The sequence below is a fragment of the Vulpes vulpes genome, chromosome 5, assembly GCF_048418805.1.
Source record: "Vulpes vulpes isolate BD-2025 chromosome 5, VulVul3, whole genome shotgun sequence".
NCBI lineage: Eukaryota > Metazoa > Chordata > Mammalia > Carnivora > Canidae > Vulpes > Vulpes vulpes.
The window spans coordinates 78,775,317-78,793,798 of NC_132784.1; the positions used below are offsets into that span (position 1 = coordinate 78,775,317).

Below are 18,482 nucleotides of genomic sequence, written 5' to 3' on the forward strand. Positions count from 1 at the left end.
AATTTGATGAGGTTGTTTTGAAAGAATTATCTGTTCTTGGGGTACCTGGGTAGCTCAGTCAGTTAAGGCTCTGTTTTCAGCTCTGGTCATGATCCTCTGAGTCCTGGGATGGAGCCCTGCATCAGGTTCTTTGCTCAGTGAGGGGGTCTTGCTTCTCCCTCTTCCTCTGTTCTTCCCCCAAGCCCCCTGCTTGAGCTCACTCTCAAATAAATAAAGTCTTTTTTAAAATGTAAAAAGAAAAAAATTTATTTGTTGCTGTAGGATTAAGATAAATTACTGTTAAATTTCATTTTTTGCTACCTAAAAAAATTAGGATTAACTTCCTGCCAGTAGTGCCAGTATCTTTTTGTCTCAATTATAGTAGCAACCATTCTTTCTTTTTTTTTTTTTTCTCCCAACCATTCTTTCTTTGTCCCTTCTTCCTCTTTCAAGGTTGTGGTTGTATTCTCTGTGCCTACATGTTATGTTGCTCAGGCAGTAGTTTGCCTGATGTCTTCCTTCACTTACACTTTGTGAGGGGAATTTTCTTCTTTCTTATTATATATCAAGGAGCCTTTTCAAAGTCAACTGCTTTTATAAGAAACAGCTAGAAATTGTCTTTGAAGTACCACACAAAAGAAACTTGGTTATTTTCTATCTGGTCATGATTGTTTATCCTAACGTGTGCGTTAATCCTTTGGTTGTCAGTTTCTGCTCTGGAAACCTGACAGTGCCTTTTGTTTTGGGTTTTTTTGAGGAAAATTCACCCAACAAAATTAACCATTTTATTTTATTTTACAGAGAGAGAAAATGTGGGGGAGAATCTCAGGCAGACTCTACACCCAGTGCAGGCAGAGTCTGTCACCAGGCTTGGTCTTAGCAACACTAAGATCATGAGCTGAAACCAAGAGTTGGATGCTTAACTGACTTTGCCACCCAGGCGCCCCCAAATTAACTATTTTAAAGCATACGGTTTAGTGACATTTAGTACCTTTATAATTTATGCAACATCATCTTTATCTAGTTCCAAACATTTTAATCCTCATCAGACAAGACCCCATGCTCATTAAAAATAGTCATCCCCCGGGATGCCTGAGTGGCTCAGCGGTTGAGCATCTGCCTTCAGCTCTCAGGGCGAGATCCTAGTCCTGGGATTCAGTGCAGGGTTTCCCTGCAGGGAGCTAGTCTCTAACAAAGATTAATCTGCTTTTACTTTGCTTATTTTAAAACATTAATTTGAATTTACCTATTCTATATATTTTATATAAGTAGAATCCTACAATATGTGACTTTAATATGTCCTGTTGTATAGCATAATAGTTTCGAAGTTCATCCATGTTGTGGCATGTGTTAATACATTTTAGTATTTCTTTCCTTTTTGTGAATAATATGCTACTGCATTAATATACTTCATTTTGTTTATCTGTTCAGTGTTTGATGGACATTTGAATTGTTTCCACATTTTGGCTGTTGTGTATTGTACAGAAATGAACATTGACGTACAAGAATTTGGATACCTGTTTTCAATGTAGGAGGACTGTACCTATGAGTGCAATTGCTGGGTTATATGGCAACTTAATGTTTGTTTTTGAGGAACTACCTGTTTTCCATAGTGGCTGCACCCTTTTACATTCCCAGCAGCAATGTGCAAAAGAGTTGCAGTTTCTCCACATCTCTCCACATTTGTTATTTCTGGTTTCTTTTAAGTTATTATTAGAGCTATCCTAGTGAGTGTGAAATGGTAATCTCATTGTGGTTTTTATTTGCATCTCATAAATGATTTATATTGGGGTACCTGGGTGGCTCAGTCAGTCAGTTAAGCGTCTGTCTTTGGCTCAGGTCTCAGGTCCTGATCTCAGGGTCCTGGGATGGAGTTCTGCATCCAGGCCCCCTGCTTTGCAGGGAGTCAGCTTCTCCCTCTTACCTCTGCAGCTCCCCCTACTTGTGTTGTCTCACTCTTACACTTTCTCTCTCTAATAAATCTTTAAAAAGGAATAAAAAATAAATGATTTATATTGAGCATTTTTGTGTGTTTTTGCCATTTGTATTATCTTCTTTACAGAAGTGTCTTAAAGTTCTTTGCTCATTTTTTAGTTGGTGATTTGTCTTTTTGTTGAACTGAGACTTCTTTATATATTCTGAGTATTAGACTTATTAAATATAATACCTATAAATAATTTTCTCCCATTTTGTAGGTTTTCTTCTTTTTTTTATTTTTTTATTTTTATTTTTATTTTTTTATTTATTTATGATAGTCACAGAGAGAGAGAGAGAGGCAGAGACACAGGCAGAGGGAGAAGCAGGCTCCATACACCGGGAGCCCGACGTGGGACTCGATCCCGGGTCTCCAGGATCGCGCCCTGGGCCAAAGGCAGGCGCCAAACCGCTGCGCCACCCAGGGATCCCTGTAGGTTTTCTTCTAAGAGTTTTTTGGTGTTAGCCCTTTTATTTAGGTCTTTGATCCATTTTGAGTTAATTTTTATATATGGCCTAAAGTAAGGGTTTCAACTTCATTCTTTGTGTGGATCCTTTCCCCATTAATAGTCTCAGCAAACTTGTTTAAAATCAGTTGACTATAGATGTATGGGTTTATATGGAGACTCTCAGTTCACTTCTGTTGGTCATTCTGTCTGTCCTTTTGCCAGTACCACACGGTGATACTGATACTGATTGATTACTGCAGCTTTATTGTGAGTTGTAAGTTGTGAGACTGGAGAGAACAAAGTGAGTCTTTTTCAGGATTGTTTTGGATAATCTAGGTCCCTTACATTTTCACATGAATTTTAGGATCAGGTTGTTAATTTCTGCAAAAAACGGAAGCTGGGATTTTGATAGGGACTGTGTTTAATCTGTAGATCAATTTGGGGACTATTGACATCTTACCTGTATTCAAGTATTTTATTGTTTTTAATTGAATTGTAAATGGAATTGTTTTCTTATTTCCCTTTTTGGGTTACTCATTGCTGGTGTATTTAAAACAAAATGTTTTTGTGTGTTGGTCTTGTATCCTTCAGCTTTGCTAAATTTGTTACCTTTGGTAGTAGTTTTGCAGAATCTTTAGAATTTTCTTCAGAAATAAGATCATTTCATCTGCAAATAGAGATAGTTTTACTTCATTCTTTCCAATTTGGGTGGCTTCTCCTCCCTCCCCTGGGCTAATTGCTCTGGCTAGAACTTCCAGTACAACTTTGAAAAGAAATGAAGAAAGAGAGCATCCTTGTCTTGTTCTTGATCTTAGGAAGAGAGTTTTCATTTTCAGTCTTTTGCCATTGAGTGTATTGTATTAGCTCTGGGGTTTTGATAAGTGCCCTCTCTCAGGTTGAGGAAGTTTCATTCTGGTCCCAGTTTGCTGTGTGTTCTTACCACGAAAGTTTGCTAAATTTTGTCAGATGCTTCTACATCATTTGAGATGATTGTTCTTTTCCCCCTTCATTCTAGTAATGTATATTTTACCAGTTGATTTTTGTATATTGAACCACCCTCATAATCTTAGGCTACATCACATTTGATCTTAGTGTTAAAATGCTGCATAGGGGATCCCTGGGTGGCGCAGCGGTTTAGCACCTGTCTTTGGCCCGGGGCGCGATCCTGGAGACTCAGGATCGAATCCCACGTCGGGCTCCCGGTGCATGGAGCCTGCTTCTCCCTCTGCCTGTGTCTCTGCCTCTCTCTCTGTGTGTGACTATCATAAATAAAAATTAAAAAAAAATAAAATAAAATGCTGCATAGTTTTAATGTGCCTGCTGACTTTGGTTTGCAAGGGAAATTGGTCTATAGTCTTCTTGTGGTGTCTTTGTCTTTGGTATCAGAGTAAGGATGGCCTTAAAGAATGAATCGAGGTGTTCCCTTCTATTTTTTTGGAAGACTTTGAGAAGCGTTCGTATTCTTTAAATGATTAGTAGAATTCACCAGTGAAACTATCTGCTCCTGGGCTTCCCCCCCCCCCCCCCCCAGTGGGAGGTGTGTATTGGTTTTGGAAGTGATCATTTTATTTATTTTTTTGTTTCAAATTTTTATTTAAATTCTAGTTAACATATAGTATAATATTGGTTTCAGGTGTAGAGTTCAGCAATTTCATCACTTAACAACACCAACAGCCAGTGCTCATTACATCAAGTTCCCTCCTTGGAACTCATCACCCATTTAGCACATCCCCACCCACCTCCTTCCATCAACCCTCAGTTTTGTCCTCTGTAGTTAAGAGTCTCTTATACTTTTTTTTTTTACCCCTTTCCATGTGTACATCTGTTAATGTTTCTTAAATTCCACATGTGAGTGAAATCATATGGTATTTGTCTTTCTCTGACTTACTTTGCATAGCATAATACTTTCTTGCTCCATCCATGTCATTGCAAATGGCAGAATTTCTTTTTATGGTTAATATGTATATGTATGTATATACACACCACATCTTTTATCCATTCATCAGTTGATGGACATTTGGGCTCTTTCATAGTTTAGCTCTTGTTGATATTGTTCATTGGGAGGTTTTGATGACTGATTGTCTTCACTGTGTGTTCAGGTTTCTGTTTCCTCTTGAGTTTTAGTGTGTGTCTAGGTGTTTAATTCATGTAGGCTGTCCAGTTTGTTTGCATACAGTTGTTAATTGTGTTCTCATCCTTTTTTTTCCTTCACTTTAATTTCCAATTTTAGTAACTTAAGTTTTTTTCTTTTAGTTTAGCTAAAGATTTGTCAATTCCATTAATCTTTTCAAAAAAATTTTTTTCTCTGTTTTCTATTATCTTATTTATCTCTGCTCTAATCTTTATTTCCTTCTTCTAGCTTTGGCTTCCTTTTTTCCCCTTTCCCTTTAAGGTGTAGATTTTTTTTTTAAATTTTATTTATTTATGATAGGCACACAGTGAGAGAGAGAGAAGCAGAGACATAGGCAGAGGGAGAAGCAGGCTCCATGCACCGGGAGCCCGACGTGGGATTCCATCCTGGGTCTCCAGGATCGCGCCCCGGGCCAAAGGCAGGCGCCAAACCGCTGCGCCACCCAGGGATCCCTAAGGTGTAGATTATTGATTAGACATGCGGGTTTTTGTTTTTTATTTTGTTTTTTTTGTTGTTGTTGTTGTTTTTTTAGGCATTTATATCTATAAATTTCCCTCCAAGGACTGCTTTTGTTACAGCCCTTAAGTTATGCTGTCTTGTGTTTTCCTTTTCACTCACCTTTAAGTGTTTTCTAATTTCCCTTGTGATTTATTTAACATCTTTATTGAAGAGTGTGTTGTTTTAATTTCCACATACTTGTGAATATCTTCTGGTTTTCTTTCTGATCCTGATTTCTAGTTTCATTCTGTGGTGATTAGAGAACATTTTTTATATGATCTCAGTCTTTTTAAATTTCTTAAGACTTGTTTTGAGGCTTAACATATGGTCTTCCCTGGAGAATCTCCTGTGTGCACTTGAGAAGACTGTGTATTCTAGTATTCTGGTTTTATGTGAAGTATTTTTTTATATATCTGTTAGGTCTGATTTTTTTTCCATAGAGTTACTCAAGTCTTCTATTTCCTAATTAGACTTCTGACTACTGTATCCATTACTGAAAGTAAGGTACTAAAGTCTCTTGTTTTAGTACTGGCTATTTCTCCCTTTAATTGTCATTTTTTTGCTTCATATATTAGGTGTGTATGTGTTTATAATCCTTGTATCCTCTTGATTGACCCTTTTATCAGTATACAGTGTCCTTTTTTGGTCTCTCATAACAGTTTTTGACTTGAAGTCTAGTTTGTCTTTTATTAGTAGAGCCTCTTGCTGTGGGTTGAATTGTTTCCCCCCAAAAAAGATGTTGAGTACCTGTTAATGTAATGTATTTGGAAATAGGATCTTTGCACATAAATAGGTCTTTGTGGTCATTTCTTATGGAACCCTAGTAAACAAATACAGAGTTTGATACTGGAAGTCGTGTTTTGCTGCAACAAAATATACCTGAATATATGGAAATGGTTTTGGTTAATGGCTAGTAGGTAGGGGAATTCTGAGGCAGTTAATCAGAAAGCAGCCTGGATTGCCTTAAAGAAGGCTGGCAGAAATACAGACATTAAAGGTAATCTGGAAAGGCCTTAGAAGGAAATGATGAAGATGTTGATGGAAAGTGGAAAAAAGGTAACCCTAGTTATAAAGTGGCAGATAACTTAGCTTGAGTTATGTTTTCTTGAGTGGAAAGTAGAATTTCTAAGTGAGGAACTTGTATATTTAGCTGAAAAGATTTCCAAGCAAAGTGTGGAAAGTGCAGTCTGGTTTCTTCTTACCACTCCATACTAAAAGTGAGAGGAAAGAGATAAATTAAGGAATGAATTGTTAAGCAAGAAAGATGCCAGTACTTGGAATCTTTCTATATCATGTGCTCATTAACATAGGTGTTTAATTACTGTTTTATATACTTTTAAGTCATGTTGGGAAAATGAGTTACAGACCAAAAACACAGTGAGACTATTTTATATTTATTTATGTAATTAAGGTGTTTTTATTTCCTCATAATGGCTTTGAGTTAATTCCTAGTGTCCTTTCAGCCTGGAGGACTCCCTCTAGTGTTTCTTATAGGATAGGTCTACTAGCAACAAATTCTGCTCTTGTTTACCTGAGAATGTCTCCCTTTTGAAAGGGCATTTTACCAGATAGAGAGTTCTTGCTTGACATTGCCACTTTATATATGGCATCTCTCTACCTTCTGGTCTCCCTAGTTTCGGATGAGAAATAGATTATTAATGATACTAAGCATTTCTTTTTTTTTTTTTTAATTTTTATTTATTTATGATAGTCACAGAGAAAGAGAGGCAGAGACACAGGCAGAGGGAGAAGCAGGCTCCATGCACTGGAAGCCCGATGTGGGATTCGATCGTGGGTCTCCAGGATCGCGCCCTGGGCCAAAGGCAGGCGCCAAACCGCTGCGCCACCCAGGGTTCCCCTAAGCATTTCTTATACCCGATGAGTCACTTCTCTTATGCTGTTTTCAAGATTCTGTCTTTGGCTTTTGACAGTTTGATGGTAATGTGTCTTGATGTGGGTCTCATGAGTCATTGACCTTAAAAGTAAAGCAGCCAGTTATTTTACAAGCAAAATGGATTTATTCAGGAATAGCAGAGGAATTACAATTCTGGACAGGCAAGCAATAACAAAAGCTACAGGCGAGTCCCACAAACAAAGGAAAGGAACTTTTGGGGGGTATGAGATAGGGGTTGCTGTTATGAACCCAAAGTCCATTGGTTCATTGGAGTAAACTAGGAGTTCGAAATATAATAGATTTTCATTGGCCAAGCTGTGACGATGACTCATTGGCTGGGCTGTTGCCGGGCCAGAAGAAAAATCTTCCTTCTTCCCGCTGGGTCAGTAGATGGGGCTTCTTTGTCTTGAGTCTGCAAAGGATTGCAGCAAGTGGTATGGCCTGAGAGCTCCCCTTTCTAGCCAGCCAACTCCTTTGTAAATATCTTTCCTTTATTCAGTTTCCCAGAATTTGTCTTATTGGAGTTTGTGGAGCTTATGGAACTTTTTGTGTAGATACATGTCTTAACTAATTTTGAGAAACTTTTGGCCTTTATTTTTTCAAATATTCTATCTGCTCCATTCTCTGCCCTTCTTAAGTGTTCTCTTGGTTGCTGTAAACCTATGAGTATCTTCCTTTTTTTTTTTTTTTTTTTTTTTTACAAAGTTGATTTTGGCACACGTGTGTGGGTGCATGTGAATGTGATTGCTTGTGTGTTTCTGTTGGAGGGACATTTTGCTGACATCACTCTGATAATGCTTTATTTTTTTTAATGAGTTTTTGTGGGGATGGGGTGGATAAAATAGGTTATTATGCTTTATTTATAAGAATAAGCAATTCTTATCAAATTGCCATCATTTGATTAACAGCATGAAAAGGTGTGGCTGAATAATCCTTTCATCATGAAGAAAAAACCTTTAATAGGAAGTTATGGAGTGGGTTTAAAGTCCAAATTAGTATACGTGGGTTAACAAGGAAGACTCTCTCTACGTTATTTATTCTTCTTTATAGAGGATGTCGAATTGCTCCCTTTGAAGAGATTATCTTAAAAGCAGCCATGACCTAGATGGAGAAGTTCTTGATTACTAGTCTCAAGATATGATTTTTATATCTGGGTCTGTTTAGCTAGCTTTATGATCTTGAACAGGTTTCTTTGACCTTTCAGTTATTTTCTGGGTAAACTTGTTGGATTATAGATAGTTGAAGATATTGTCAATTCTAACCTTTTTTTTTTATTATTGCATTATTTTGATACATAAAGTAGCTCAGATATGAGAAGAGTGAGACAGGCACTGAGTGGGAAAGAAAACTGAAAGGAAATGCATATCTGATTTAAAAATTGTCAGGTTTTTAGGAGTTCCCACTGCTATTCTCCGCATTTCAAACTAATTATATTACCTTCAAATATTCTCATAAAACTTTCAGAATACGGTTAAAGCTAAAATAGGCCCCCCCCCCCCATTTACTGCCTTGTTCCACAGTGGAGGAAATTGTATTTTTCAGATCTTAAAAAAAAAACAATGTTTTATGTAGGTTTGTGTCTTATTTTTTGCTTAATTTCTGTTTAACAATATTTTTGCCAGTAATTCCATGTCATTTTTTTTACAGATGCCTCTATATAATATTCCATCTCAGTAATACACCATAGTTTACTTGAACATTTTCTTATTGAGGGGGGGAATAGGTTGTTTCCATTCTTTAACTGTTAAGAACATGCTACAGTGAACCTCCATGTGCCAGTTTATTTTCCTAGGGTAGGTACTGAGGAAATCACTGGGCATATTTTTGGACCTCTGGAAGTGACCAAAATTTATCTTATCAATTTCTTCTATATCCTTTCAGAAGTATAATTGTCATGTATAATATATATAACTTACATATACATATAACATTTATTTCTATATCTATATATAAAACACCTATATAATATTTGGATTTTATATGGATATGGGTTTTTTTGCATGATAAAATGTCATAGAATTATTTCCATGCAGTTGCCTACTGACTAGATGTATCAATTCATGTAACCAGGCCCTTGCTGATGTTTAGTTTTCTGCTCTTTCATACTAAAAACAGTGCTATAATGACTACCTCTATACCTAAGTGTGATTGTAATTCTGTAGGGTAACTTCTTACTAGTTGAAATTAATGTGAAAGGATACACATAATTTTGATAGATACTGTCAGAGTGCCCTTCAAAGAGGTTTTACCAGTGCACATGCTATCATCTGTATTACTCTTTTCCTCCAACTTGGACAATACACAGTTGTCAAACATTCGTATCGTCAGTACGATAGGGGAACAGTGGTGTCTCACTAATCGTCTGCATTTGAGTTTATCCTGTCATGAGAGGATTGACCTTTTTTCTGTTTGTGTGTGAGAGCCACACGTTTTTACCAAAAAGCTCTTTTTCTGTTGGACTGTTAAATTTTGCTTATTAGTGGAATTTGCAATGCAGAAGGTTGTTTTTGTGTTTATATAATCATAGGTATCAGTTTTAAGAACTAAAATTTTGTGTTACTCTTAGAAAGGCCTTTTCTAAGATTAATGAAAGAATTGTCTGTAGTCAAAATAGACTCATTTTTAGTGTACCAACATACTTATGTATCTATATATATCTATATGTAAAAAATTACGCTGGGAATGAAACCCAGTTTCTTATACTAAAGCTTCTTATTTATTGCTCAGAAGGGGGAAATAGCCCTCACCTCACTTCATTCGCCCTTCAAAGCATGAAGAACATATAGGATAACGGACAGATTGTGTCTGTGCTTGTGCACAGCATCTTATAGGATAACTGAAGCAGAGCAGCATGGAGCTGGGCTTGATCATGATTGGCCCTATAGGTCAATTCAAATTCATGATGTGATTCTAAGAACTATTGACTAGAGTCAAGGGAAAGCATTTTTAGTGTGCAGTTCCTCTTTGGCAATTTCTTTCAGTGTTATTCGATTATTAAAACATCTGGACCTGTGATTTATTCTTTGTGTTTCTTTTTTTTTTTTTTTTTTTAAGATTTTATTTATTTATTGGCATGAGCGAGGGGAGGCGCAGAGGGACAAGCAGACTCCCCGCTGAGCAGGAAGCCCTACATAGGGCTCAGTCCTAGGACCCTGAGATCATGACCTGAGCTGAACGTAGCTGCTTAATGACTGAGCCAGCCAGGCGCCCCATCTTCTTTGTGTTTCTGTAAGAAGTTCTGGCCATCTTTTGGGGACAACTCACTTAATTTAGTTGCCTTTGTCTCAAATGAAAAGGTTAGAATCCTGTGAATAGAATTTGGTATATTTTGCATACTTCTATTAGCAATCCATTATTTAGTAGATAAGACAATATAAAACTGCTTGACAACATGGAAGTTTTTAGAATGATGGACAATAAGGATAAGTTTTCTGTCACCTTGTTTCTGTTATCTCAGTAAATATCTGAGGGGCTTTTCTCCTGAAAAAATTTACTTTGTTTTTTATTAATGTTTTGGTTACAATAGTAGATCTACCAAGATGGTTATAAGCAATGATACATGTTTTCATCCAGATCCTAAGGAAGAGAAAGAGGAAGAAGACGATTCTACCCTCCCTCAGGAAGTCTCCATTGCTGCAACCAGGCCTAGCCGGGGCTGGCGCAGCAGTAGCAGGACGTCTGTTTCTCGGCATCATGACACAGAGAACACCCGCAGCTCTAGGTCAAAGACCGGTTCATTGCAGCTCATCTGCAAATCAGAACCAAATACAGATCAGCTTGATTATGGTACAGTACAAGTGAAGTATGGTTATTTAATAACCCAGTTGCATGTTGATTTTAAATGTAATGTTGAACAGCTTACCTTTCAGGGGTAGGTGTGGTGATACAGGGTTCCTTTCAGAAAATTTGCAGATAAACTCCTTTTGTATGGTTATCCCAGGCAGTAATTTGGTTTGAGTGTCTTGGCTGCAGAGACAAAATATCTGTATCTGTAAAGATAAAGTTTTGTTTTGCTTTCTTTCGCCAGATGGGACAGAAGAACATCAGTCTCCAGGTGGCATTAGGTAAGAAACTTCATATTTAAAACTTTGGGGATATTAGACCACACACAAAAGTTGTTTCCTGCTTGAAAGAGTGTTGAGCTGTTAAAAAAAAAAAAATCAGTTTTGGTATTTAGTTTAGGTGCTACTTTGTTCTTGATTAGTGCTTTAACCATGTAATCTTTAGTTATTTAGTTCAAAAAGCAGGTCTTGAGTACTTTCTATATTCTGGCTTATTCCATGTTAGCAACTAATGGGAAATGGAGGTTTTGACTAGGGTTTTTGGTATTTGCTTTGGGGTGGGGGGGGGGCTTGCTGATCTTTTTGGTAAAGCAGATCATTGGATTACTAGACATAGGATTATAGACTGTTGTTTTTTAAAAGAAGGGATTGAGAGGCAGAGAGAGAACCTTGAAATCTTAAGGTGGAGCTCTGTCTCAGGACCCTGAGGTCATGACCTGAGCTGAAATCAAGCGTTGGACATTTAACAAACTGAAACACGGAGGCACTGCTTAAAAGTTTTTCTGTTTTTTTTTGTTTTGTTTTGTTTTGTTTTGTTTTGTTTTGTTTTTTTTTAGCTCTTAGTGCCATTGAGCAGTCCTCACCTTACCTTTATTTAATGAAGTAATAGCCTTTTTAGGATTTATAGATTTTTAGTTATAATTATTACGATAATAAACAGCTAAGATTGCTAGTCCAGTTAGACCATAAGGATAAAACTTCTAGATAATTTCTTGTGAATCTTTGGCTACTTTTTTTTTTTTCCCTTTGGCTACTTTTAAATAAATGAGCAAATAAAATCTAGTCAGATATATAATCCTTAGAAGTAGAATTTCTAATCTCTATTCCTTTTTAGTAGCGATGAGGAGGAGGAAGAGGAAGAAGAGATGTTAATCAGTGAAGAGGAGATACCATTCAAAGATGACCCAAGAGATGAGACCTACAAACCCCACTTAGAGAGGCACGTCTCAGATTTTATTTCAGACGTGTCAGTGAAGAATAAGGAAAGCACTGTTGCATGCTTTTATTTCACCATGTTGTTAATAGACTTAATTTTAAATGAGTAATTAATTATGCACTTGTTTTGCCAATTTAACATTATCTTATAACTCTTTCACACAGCTCTCCCTTCTAGTTATAGAACTTTATTTTGATCATATTCAAAATACTGAATGTCTGCATGTTTATCTTAAGATACCATCAATTGCCTGAATACTTAGAATTTTTTACTCTTGTCTTTCTCTTTACGACTATAGTGAATTTTGATTCTTGATTATTTTTAGCCTGAGTGGCTTTTAATGTGCATGTAAGGAACAGTTGACTGTAAATTACATTTCATGAGCTAAGGATCATAATTTTTCTTTTTTTTTTTTTTTGGATCATAATTTTTCAATAAATCAATGATAACCACGGGTTTTACCCTGTTGTCACAATTCCCCCTTGCAAAGATCCCTTACTGGATACCAATGTTAAATTTGTTTGTGTTTTCAGGGAAACCCCAAAACCACGGAGAAAATCAGGGAAGGTGAAAGAAGAGAAGGAGAAGAAAGAAATAAAAGTGGAAGTAGAGGTAGAGGTGAAAGAAGAAGAGAATGAAATTAGGGAGGATGAGGAACCTCCTAGGAAGTGAGTAGGCAATTACTACTAAAAATGGAAACTTAACAGATTTTAAAGCCATTGGTGGGAAAAAAGAGTGGGAGTGAGGAGAGGGGTATTGACAGGTGCATATTGCTGCCTCAGGCAGCTGACAGTTTCATTGCAGAGGCGCTCTCAAAAGCTTGAAAAGTTTAAATTTAATCCAAAGCAATACTTAAAGATGTTTAAATGAGTGGGCAAGACAGGAGCTAATGGGATACAGAGGGTGTAGAGAGAGCAAGGAAAATTACGACAAATGTGGATCCTCAAAAGAAGGGCAAATAGGGCAAATGATTGAAGAATCTTGACTTCTTGTCCAGCAGTCATTGCCTGTTGCAGAAATAAGATTTGCTTTAAGTGTTTAGGCTTTTTGGTTCTATTATAAGGAGAGTATAGTTTATATTTTTGGGTGTTTATACAATAGACTATTCTCCTTTTCAAATTGATTGAATTTAAGTGATAGACTCTTCAAGTAGTAACCTTGAGCTTTATCCAGATCTTCCATAGTAATGTATATAGTTTATGACACGTATGTATTTAACTTGTAATACAGATTTATTTAAGTGAAATTACTTCAGAATGACATCTTTGGTTTGTCAGATATGTCTTTGTATACTGTGTATATTGTAATTATCCTTTGTTTCTGCCATCTGCTCTTCAGTCTACAGTGTGGGTCTTTAGCCATTCTTGGCTTTGTAAGCTTCAGTCTGGAATATGTGGACAATTACTCTGTTTTCTAATTATAGGAGAGGAAGAAGGCGAAAAGATGACAAAAGTCCACGATTACCCAAAAGGAGGTAATTTATACGTATCTTACTCACATAATTACTCATCATTACCTTGCAGGAATGGTTATTTAAAAATTTCTCAAGTGCAACTTTACTAATATATCCTTGATGCAGAGTTACTGTGTTTTTAATTCTATCGCAGGGTCTTAAAGTTTCTAAAAATCTTAACACTTCTTTACCTTTTGGGCAGGGGTTACTAGTTTATTTTGTGCTTTTTTTAAAAAAACTCTTATCAAACATTTGTCAGTTTCTGGTTATTTCTAACATTCTGTGCAAGCTATAAACTAGTAAAGAGATTTTAATTCTTCATACTATAAAATTGCTGTTCCCTATTATACATTGAGTTAAGCCACGGTGCAGAATGCCTCTTCTGTTCGCTAACTTTTCTCCTACATATTGATAATAGAAAAAAGCCTCCAATCCAATATGTCCGTTGTGAAATGGAAGGATGTGGAACTGTTCTTGCTCACCCCCGCTATTTGCAGGTCAGTAAATTGTTACATAAGGCAGCCTTTCAGGTTAGGTTCCATTACTGGTTCTTGTATTTCATGAGATGCTAAAATTTGTGAACTTGTGTAGGCTTTATCATTGACATACAGGGTCAAAAAAAAAAAAAAACCGTTTTCTTTTAAAAAGGCATAAAAGTGGGCGCTGGGGGGGCGCTCAGTTAAGTATCTACCTTCAGCTCAGGACATGATCCCAGGGTGCTGGGATCGAGTGCTGCACCAGGCTTCCTGCTCAGTGGGGAGTCTGCTTCTCCCTCCCCCTCTGCACCTCCCCCACCTCCCCACTGCTAGTGCTCTTTCTCAAGCGCACACACTTTCTGGGTCAAATAAATAAATAAAATGTTTTTAAAAATAAATAATAACAAGGCATAAGATTACTTTAGTCATTGTGTTAAAAGAAAAATGTCTAAGAACATGAGATCAAATAAAGAATTTCCTTGGAATCTTGGAATAGCCCAGTCTTTCTCATCGTGCTATAAATACTTCTGATATAAGAGATGATTGTACCAGCACACCAAAGACACAGATGAATAGACTTTATTTTATATTTTTTAAAAATAGCAACTCTGACCTGTGATTTCTTAAATAATGTTTAAAATAAAAAAAACTTCAGGTTTTTGGTTTTTTTGTTCTGGTTTGTTCTTAGTAGATTTTTTTAAAAAATGAATTAAGATATAGCTTATACTTAGGCCTGGCAGAAAACATGAAAGTGAAATGCTTATTACAAAAGCTTAAGAAATGCCTATTTGATTTTTAGTTTAGCAGCAAGGATAACATGAGACTAAGGCCTTACCTCTTTGATTCTGGCTCTGTGATAATAGTGGTTGCTTCTGTTCTTTCACTGTATGCATTGTGCTGCACTAAGCACCATACAACACATGATGTCTGTATCCTCACAGTTATGCTGAAAGACACTTACATTTATGTCCATTTTACAAATGAGAACTATAGCTCACAGTATTTAAGCACATTTCCTATCATGAATGATATACTCAGATTAGAATCCAGCTCTCTGTATTTGCATAGCCTGTGTTCTTAACTGTTGTACTGCATATACACACCCTCCATATGCAGAGTATTTGATTTCCCTTTAGCACTTTTGAGGGGGAGGGAGGGAGAGAGAGAGAGAGAGAGAGAGAGATAGAGAGAATCTCAAGCAGACTTCACCCAGCCAAAGAGTCTGATGCCATGCTCCATCTCAAAACCCTGAGATCATGACCTGAGCTGAAAACCAGAGTTGTACGATTAACCGACTAAGCCACCCTGGTGCCCCTCCTTTAGCACTTTTGACTTAGCAAAGGAACAAGCTTTCAGAAAGCCTTAATTTTTAACGCTCTTTATTTTCTATTAACTGTTTTAGCACCACATTAAGTATCAGCATTTGCTGAAGAAGAAATACGTATGTCCTCATCCCTCCTGTGGGCGACTCTTCAGGCTCCAAAAGCAACTTCTACGACATGCCAAACATCATACAGGTACTCTTTTTTTTTTTTTTTTTTTTAAGGATTTTTATTTATTCATGAGAGACACAGAGAAAGAGAGAGAGAGAGAGGCAGAGACACAGGCAGAGGGAGAAGCAGGCTCCATGCAGGGAGCCTGACATGGGAGACTCGATCCCGGGTCTCTAGGATCAGATCCTGGGCTGAAGGCGGCACTAAACTGCTGAGCCACCCAGGCTGCCCGTACAGGTACTGTTTTAAATAAAATGTTTTATCAAGTTTTAAATGCGTTCTACTTTTAAGTATGTAGATTGGTAATGATCTTTTTTTTAATGTAAATTTTGAGAGTCTATAGTCAGGTGTTGAGAGAAAGGTATGAAAATAAAATATAATAAAACATAAGGGATGAGCAAACTAGGGCTTTTTACTTTGATCCTTTGACTTTTATGAACAGATTAATTTTTTATTGAGCACATATCCTCTATCAACTGTTACTGGTTATCCATCCATTCAGCATCACCAAGTTTGCTTGTATTACCCTTGTCTTAAAGCTAAGAAACAAGAGGCTTTACACATTACGTAACTTGCCCTTGGTAACACCGGTGGTATTTATCAGAATCAGGATTTTCTAATTCCATTTCCAGTAGATACTTTTAGTAGCTCTTATGGACTAGAATTGAGTATGAAGAGAGAGCCTATAGTTCTGTGGTAACTATTAAGTAGCTTCTGACACTTCTGCTACTGTGGTCAGAAAGGCTAGCTACTGAATTGTATGTAATCTCCTGTAGGAGCTATTGACTCAAAAAGAGAAACCGAATGTGTCTTCATTATACATACTCTAGAATGATTCCAAATTCCATTCATTTTATCCACTGACAATCTCCATGCAGTTCAGCTAATGGGAACAAATAAGCCTGGGTGTTAGAGCTAATTGAATAGGTGCCAGACACTGGATTATTACATGCTATCTTCTCAACAGTCATAAAGGTAAGACTAGGAATTTCAGTTGTCTCCTACTCAGGGTTATACTGATACATGTACCCTCTCCATCTTTTATTGTATGTGTGACTTAGACAAGTTATTTCTTCTCACTTTCCCTCATCTAAAAAAAAGGTGTGGGGGGGCGGCTAATGTCACTGACATCATGGAGTTAGTTTAAGGATGAAAAGAGAGCACATGTAAATGTTGTTTACTGCTTGAAGCCTGGCACACAGTGGACATTTCAGAGCACCACGATTTGAGCTCAGGCCTGAATCATTGCAGAGTCTACAGTTTTCTCATTGTATGGTGCCACCGCTTCATGGAGAGGACTGTCTCCACTCTGTTCCTTGCTAGGTGCTGCCTTTCTCCACTCCTCCCTGTTAATTCTGTTTTATTCTCTACAAAAGTAATTTCTGACAACTAGTTTAGACTACGTTAGCTAAATACCATAGGCCTGCTATGACAAACTGACTGTTTTAGAAGTTCAGTCCATTCCAAATATTTACATCTGGTTAATACACTTTTATGATGTTATTGTAGTTCTCCTTTTCCAAATTAGTGCAAACAGACTCCCTTTGAACATGTGATTGATTTAAGCAAGTAGATGCCCCACCCAAATTTGCCATGCAATAATGAAGCTGGAACAGGGGACAGATTTGGGAGACACTAAGAATTGTCCTTGGGTTAAAAGTCCATTTTTAGACCTCGCCTATTTAGCATGTAGAAGATAGCCCAACAGGCATTGGCATCACTTGAGCCACTATTAGAGATGCAGTATCTCAGACTGCCTCAGACCTGCTCAACTACCAACTGCATTTACTGAGATCCCCCAGTTGATTCCTAAGTGTATTCAAGCTTGAGACAAACTTGACTATTCTCCTACACTTGGCTTTAGAACTGTTGGGATAGAGTATAGAATTAAATCGAATATTGTTTGCCTTTTAACTTATCCTCATGTTTTCACTGTGACTATTTGTAGCAATTTTAAGTGAAAGACCTAGAAAACATAGTGGTCGTTTATTCAAGAGATACAGAGCATCCCCTTACCCGCTTCTCTCCAAACCAAGTGATAAAGAAATAATTTAGTGCAATGCTCCTTTGGCCCATAGAGTCTACCCTATGTTACCAAATTCATCAAAAATCCTACGAAAATTATGGGTATTTTGAAATGACAGAGGGGAGGTTGAATGTTGCAGAAGATACGGGGTAGGAGAGAATAAGGTAAAGAATACAGATACTGTTTGATGTATTTGATAGCAGCCACTTGAACCTTTTGAGAGAAATTGTTTATTCTGGGTAACAATTTTAAAACCAAAATAGAAGATATGATTACCACTTTAATCATGGATCACTTTTCTTCTAGGGAATGTGGTGGTGATGGTAGTGGTTTGAGTGCCAAATTCTTTATATGTAAGCGTTCAGCTTTCACAATCTGAAAAAACTTTTAAAGAATAAAATCCAAGGAAAATATCATTATTTACTTATTACTAAGCAGTTTATCCAAGAATTAGATTACTGGCGAGATTGAGATTAGGGTTCCAGTTCTCATATCCATTAAGTTGTTTCTGGTTTTGTTTCGTTTAGTTTTTTAAAACTAGTCCTTATGCTACTGAATATATGGACTTTTTAAACAAAAATTGAAAGTGGTATATTTCTTCTTAAAATTGTATTTATCCATTGTTTTATAGATTGAAAGCAGTACTACTTTTACTGTAAATGACCTGACTGATCATCTGCTTGCTTACTGTGAACTGGGAAAATTACTTATACAGGGATTCTAAGTGGAACACTAACCACATTATTTTTCTTCTTAGATCAAAGGGATTATATCTGTGAATATTGTGCTAGGGCCTTCAAGAGTTCTCACAATCTGGCAGTGCACCGGATGATTCATACTGGCGAGAAGCCATTACAGTGAGTGTTTATTTATTGGTGAACATGTGGGTGAGAAGTGCATATCTGCCCTACTTGTGGGTTAGCCCCTATGCAAACAATTTCAGTTGCCACTTCTATTCACTTTTACCAAATTAGAGTGAGTATTGGTTTGGGATGCTACTTAGTGAACTTTTTCTTGTTTCCTTTGTTTTTTAAACAAAAGAAACATTAATTTTCCATCTGGTTAACTTTTCGTAATTTTTCCCAAGAAATGTTACTGACTATTGGCCTAT

The 18,482-nt window shown here is 36.9% G+C and overlaps 1 protein-coding gene across 2 annotated transcripts in view; it reads left to right on the top strand.

Annotated features, from left to right (window-relative positions):
- The window catches only part of ZFP91 (ZFP91 zinc finger protein, atypical E3 ubiquitin ligase), a 47,724-nt gene that overhangs the window by 25,342 nt on the left and 3,900 nt on the right, over nt 1-18,482 (top strand). The window contains exons 3-10 of one of the 2 annotated variants that reach the window (XM_026012809.2): nt 10,499-10,711; nt 10,953-10,989; nt 11,822-11,926; nt 12,457-12,591; nt 13,347-13,397; nt 13,795-13,873; nt 15,255-15,369; nt 18,129-18,228. In XM_026012809.2, the coding sequence (XP_025868594.1) occupies nt 10,499-10,711; nt 10,953-10,989; nt 11,822-11,926; nt 12,457-12,591; nt 13,347-13,397; nt 13,795-13,873; nt 15,255-15,369; nt 18,129-18,228 (835 nt within the window). The remainder of the gene's footprint in view (nt 1-10,498; nt 10,712-10,952; nt 10,990-11,821; nt 11,927-12,456; nt 12,592-13,346; nt 13,398-13,794; nt 13,874-15,254; nt 15,370-18,128; nt 18,229-18,482) is intronic. The other variant, XM_026012810.2, reaches the window with a different exon arrangement.